The sequence below is a fragment of the Sander vitreus genome, chromosome 24 (assembly GCF_031162955.1).
Source record: "Sander vitreus isolate 19-12246 chromosome 24, sanVit1, whole genome shotgun sequence".
Lineage (NCBI taxonomy): Eukaryota > Metazoa > Chordata > Actinopteri > Perciformes > Percidae > Sander > Sander vitreus.
The window spans coordinates 12,257,232-12,263,231 of NC_135878.1; the positions used below are offsets into that span (position 1 = coordinate 12,257,232).

Genomic DNA, 6,000 nt, shown 5'->3' on the forward strand with positions numbered 1-6,000 from the left:
AAAAAAAAAGTACTCTGTACTTTCATAAAACAGCCGGGCACTGTAGGTTTTAGCAAATGTTATTAAAGGAGAATTCCGGTCGATTTCAACACGTAGCTCTGTTGTTTGTAAATTTGGAGTGCTGTCAGTAGCGAGAAAAACGATAACAATCGGTGCTGACTACGCCGTGTTATCCCCCTGCTAGCGTTAGCACCCAACAGGCTTAAACAGGGCAAGTTTTAAATGTGTTTTTAGCCTCTAAACATGCTCGAAATGTCATTACAAGTGTCTACCCATGTGCAGTGATGCCTTCCGAGGGAACACAGCAAATTTGACTGGAATATTGGATTGTATGAGTTCCACAATCGACTAGTGTGGACTTGACCGGAAAACAGGAAATAAATAGAGGTATGTGCACTGGCTGGATTAACTCAACTTTTATGCCGTTCTGTCACATCTACTGCAGTCAGATTCGCTGTGTTCCCTCGGAAGGAATCACTGCACATGGGTAGGCACTTGTAATGACATTTCGAGCATGTTTAGAGGCTTAAAACACGTTTAAAACTTGCTCTGTTTAAGCCTGTTGGGTGCTAACGCTAGCAGGGGGATAACTCTGTGTAGGCAGCACCGTACATGTTGAAATTGACCGGAATTCTCCTTTAACACTGTTACAGTTGTGTGTTCGTGGTACTGGAGGAACACCCAATACAACAGTGTGGCTCATTCATGTGTTTTTAATAGTTTTGGACAACAATGGAGCTCTATTGCACAGAGAAAGAATCAGGTTTCGATACACACGCAACACATTCTTTGTTGGTTTTGCTCTGCACTTGGGATTTGATGATCAGAAAAATATAGAATAGTCAGTCTTGCCCTTTAAACAACTTAGCAACTACAACAAGCAAATAGCATCTCGTGGTCCTTTGTAATGTATGACTGTAGTCATTGTATGAACTGAAGATACCAAGGAGGGAATTCAGAAAAGGATTGTGCAGCTTGTGCGGCCGTTAAAACCTGCACAAATAAAACAAAAATAAACCATGTTATTCCCAAAGCACCCGCAAAGGGTGAAATGTTTGTATTATTCAATATTAAATAAAAAAATACATAAATAAATAAACATGCTCACGAAAAACATCCTGAAATAAGTAAATGATGCAATAAATACATAAATAAATGTACATATAATATAAATGAGTCAATATAGTTCAATGTTTTACATAGTTTTACTTTTATTCCTTTCAGCAGAATTTTATTTTGTAAGTCCACATATATTTATTTCAGGGGACTTTTAGTTCATTTCATTTTCAATTCATGTATTATTGTATGCATGTAAGCATACATATGACAAATGTCAGTACTTAAGTTAACAAAAACATAAACAACAAAAAAACGATGTCATGTTGTTGCATTAAGTACCTGCTAATCTGACTGTATCTCTTTTCCTAATTACATCATGTAATGTGTTTACTCATTAGCATCAGTGCTCTTTTGTACCATTTTAGTAATGAGTGGTAGTCATTAGTATAAACACAAGTGGGCACACTGCACTGACAGTGTCACTAAAGCTAATTGACCCTTGCTAACAGCTATGAGTGTAAGAGGCTGGTTTAAAGCCTGGAACTGTATTTACTTTTCGTGTCATCTGAGTATAGTTCTCTGATGTACCGTAGCCATGAACACTTTAATTATCAGCTATTGAAACACAAATGCAAACAGTATGACCATGTGGTAAAATAAACCCTTACAGGATCATAATATTGCCCCTGGCATTTGAGCTGCTCTGTGGATATAAAATGCCAAATGTGAACATATAAGGATTAGCATACATAATAGAAAAGAGGGAATAAATAAAGTAACAGGTACAATGTGCGTATAGGCAGAGCAACACAACCTGCTGATCCTAACATCACTTCCCTTTGGCTATGTGTGAGTGTGCACGCATGTGTGTGTTTATGAGTGCATGTGTGTTGGCGGGCTGATTTGCAATGCCGAGTGCACTGCGTGGGAGGATGAGGAGGAGAGATGGGCCGAGAGGCAGGGGCAGAGTGAGGGAGGGATGGGTTTAGGAGAAAGATAGAGTCAGAAAAACAGTGGATGGAGAGAGAAATGCATGTCAGAGCACTTGAGAGTCACACTAATCTACTGTACTTAGACACACGCACACTCTCACACAAACAGTGTAGCATTTTACCCACGCAGGGCCAGAGGTGAACGTTATTCCTCCCACTATAATTACCTCTCTCTTTTCTGCTCTCTTTCCCTCTGTCTCTCTGACAAACACACTGAACGACACCTACACACCAAACATTTTGTTTTTTTATAATGATTTTGGAGCTGATAGCTTCACATACCGTCAGTTTACACTTCAGCATCAGGTGAAAATCTGTTAAAACGGACACAATCAGGCTCTCAGGTCAGGGAATTTCTGAAATATTAGTGAGGTACTGTATATTTCAGGAAGAAAACTTATTGATTTGACTAATTCTGGGAGATGCCAGTCTGTAGGTGCATTTCTATCCACCTGTTTTTAATGCACATTTTCAATTCGCGCATAAAAAACCCTGCGTGTAAACGCCGTAACAGATTTAGCCAATAAACGAAACGTGTGTGGTGTTTCCCACAGAATTAGAAGTTTCAGAAGAATTAACAGACCACATTGTTCACATCATCTACAGAACATCACCCATCTATACATTCCTGGGGCTGTCTGGAAGCTGAAGATCTCCATGAATATATCTGAACCCACTGCAGGAAACATTCAGTCTCGGTTGTAAGCTCTCTTGCTGAGATGGAGTTTGTTCAGTGACTTTGTTTCCTGTGTTTGGCTGTAGTTCTTCCCAAAGGCAGCGAGTGAACAGTGACAGCTCTGCCACTGAAGCTTTAACACACAACGCCACACCTGTGGCAAGCAAACTCAGCAGGTTAGTGTACTCACGCACGCACGCATGCACTGTCTATTGTGTCTTAATGTGCTACTTTAATGTGTTCAAGCTGTTGGTTGTATCTTATTGTTTTTGTTAGCAAACTAGAAGGGCACTCGGAAAGCACAGACCTCCGCCGAGACATGCCCTATCTCACAATGTTAATGCAGTGTGAATTTTCCTAGTCGGGATTTCATTTTTCCAATTATTATGACACCACATACTGCAAATGCTGCTCTTGGCCCATGCTACATTCTTCTACCAAGTTTCATTATAATCTGGCCAGTAGTTGTTTTTTGTAATTCTGCTGACAGACAAACCAACAAACAGACTAAGCAAGCCGTAAAAACATGACCTCCCTAGCGAAAGACACTACATAAGTACAATAACACTTACACAATGGGTGATTTGACAAGTAGACATGACAGAACAAAACATGCATTATTCACATACAATGGCCAGCAAACAGAGACTTAAAGGGATAGTTTGAATTTTTTTGAAGTGGGGTTGTATGAGGTGTTTATGCACAGTGTACCTACAGTAGATGGCGGTCGGCATGGCCCCAGTTTGGAGAAGCAGGAAGGAGGAGCACGGAAGCTGGGCAATACACTACTGTGGATGGGGGCAGCAGCAAAACATATTTTAGCCACATATAAGTAGCACTTCAAAAAATCTGAACTATTCCTTTATGTATAGGTTGAAACTGATGTAACAGGACTTTAGTTCTTGTATTGAGATGGGGTCTGAGGAAGAGGGCAATCTATTATGTGTGGTTATAAGTTTGTGTGTTTGATGGTTGCATGTAATACATGTAATTACTTTATTAGTCTGCTAAATACTAAGGGTGAGCCAGGGATTCCTGTCAAACAAGTACTTGTTACGGATAATCCAAGACCAGAATCTTTAAAATCTCAAAAACAGGCCACTATTAAACTACTGCCTTAAATATTTTTGCTCTTTATATTCTTTGTGGGGGAAAAAAAAGAAAAACAGGCATGGGCCTCTGGACACTGGTACAGATGCAAGTATCTACTCAGGCCAACACAACACCAATGTTTAGCTCTATGTTTAAACCTCTTACATAGAGAATTGACACATTGCAAAGACCAGCTCAAATACAGGCTCAATACCAGATGTCATTATCAAGTGAACTAAAAATAACAGTGAGCCCTTTATGTCAAATATAATATGTCACACATTCTCCTGTGCTTCTTGTTTGTCATTATGCTGTTACTCTTTTGTATTTTGCAGGGCAGGTTGCATCCATCGTTCCAACACCACTGCTGCTGATTTTAAACCAAGACTGAGGTCAGTATATTTACAAAAACATATTTGTACTGTTATTTCAATCAACAAATCATCAACAAAACTATAGAAATTAAATTATATTTAAACAATTATAATTATATATAAAGTATCTCTTTTATATGAATAGGGTACCACCAGCTGTCAATACAATACATTTCAAAGCAAAACATATGGCCGTATGATAAACTTAGACATAGATATGATTTATTGCTGGGCTATTGTTTTGGATTGCATTAGATTGCACAAATATATCCAACTGACTGTGAACTCAGTGTTTGAGGTTGTACTTCACTCGTATATTTAATCGCATACAGTTTCTACTTTAGGTTCTTCTAAAAAGTGAATTAAAAGATACAAAAAGCAGCTTTCTTGGTATGGATCAATACCCTTGGCAGCTTCGTCACTGATGGCTTTTGTCCTCTTATCACTAACTTGTAGCACTGATTAAGCTAAAACATGCAAACGGGCGACGTTACAGGCCAAGGTGTGAAAAGGCCACAAGAACTATGATGTGATTTAGCGTGGTCTGTTGTTGGCGGTTTGAGGAGTCTCTTTGTCATATGTTCTACTTAGAGTTTCCATTCATTAACAACTCCTATGCATAGTTCTCGTGATATTGTCAGTTTGAGTCTTGATGTCACATTCCTCTGCTCATTAAAACACATGGGACTCATTTAAGCAAAACGGTACTCTGCTCATTAAAACCACTATTGCACTGACAAAAGGAGTACATGCAGTTTTTTTCTGTACCCTAAACTTGCCGGTCTACTTTTCTGTGTGGGTCACATCCCATGTTTATTTAAAAAATATAATGTTTTTTTCTGTATGTATTTCCACCAGGTTATCTGCACAGTAAAATGTTTTAACAGTATTCTTTTTAAAAAAATAATCCAACAATGAAACATTGTTACTTCAGGACTACTGACAAAACCTTACAATCTGGGTCCTAACATGCCATTTGTACGTTTCTGCGTATTCAAACTACAACACAGATGATCATTTACACACTTGCCAAATTGTAGGTTTTTATTGTAGAATTATTTTATTGACAACTCATTCTCTGTCACATCGGTCACTTCATCCATTGTATTTTTACAATTGTTATTATTATATATTGGTACGACTAGACAAATCGTAATAGACAAATCTCATGGAAAGAACTTAAACTACCAATGTGTTAGTCTGTCTCTCAATACTTTCTGACTTCCCTATCCAGTGCAACAGTATGGCCCCATGATATATTTTAAATATGTTGTTTCTGCACTGGACATCGGAGCTCTATGGCACAGAGGAATAACATGTATCAGGCTTTAATACGCACCTCATACTTTTTGGGGAGGATACACTCATGTTGTTTGGCTCTGCACAGTGCACAGTGGATTCTTTTATTATATGAAACCTTGGACTATTACCTACCTTAACCTTTAACTTTTACATCCACTGCTGATGTAGGCATGCACTGTCACATATCCACAGTGTATGTTTTGGTCTGCTCTTAAACATCTACAATACATACAGCGTAGAAGATTAATCAGAAAGATTAAAGACACAGGTTTATTGCAAAGTATGTTTTCACATACAAGGAATTGACCTTGGTGTGTTGGTGCACAACAATAAAAAAAAAATAGTAAGAGAAAATAAAAATGGATAATAATAATAAATGCCAATACATCTAAATATAATTAAACAAAAGACAGCCACGTGTGTTTGTGTTTGTGGTTGCGAATTATAGATGTTTTAACATTGTAAATGTAGAGTGAACAGAAACAGTAAGTGGTTGAACAGCTCT

The 6,000-nt window shown here is 38.2% G+C and overlaps 1 protein-coding gene across 9 annotated transcripts in view; it reads left to right on the top strand.

The window, feature by feature from the left end:
- LOC144512787 (diacylglycerol kinase zeta-like) overlaps window positions 1-6,000 on the top strand; it is a 126,108-nt gene that overhangs the window by 94,994 nt on the left and 25,114 nt on the right. For all 9 annotated transcript variants that reach the window (XM_078243718.1, XM_078243720.1, XM_078243715.1 and 6 more), the window contains 2 exons: window positions 2,814-2,903; window positions 4,155-4,211. In XM_078243718.1, coding sequence (XP_078099844.1) covers window positions 2,814-2,903; window positions 4,155-4,211 — 147 coding nt within the window. The remainder of the gene's footprint in view (window positions 1-2,813; window positions 2,904-4,154; window positions 4,212-6,000) is intronic.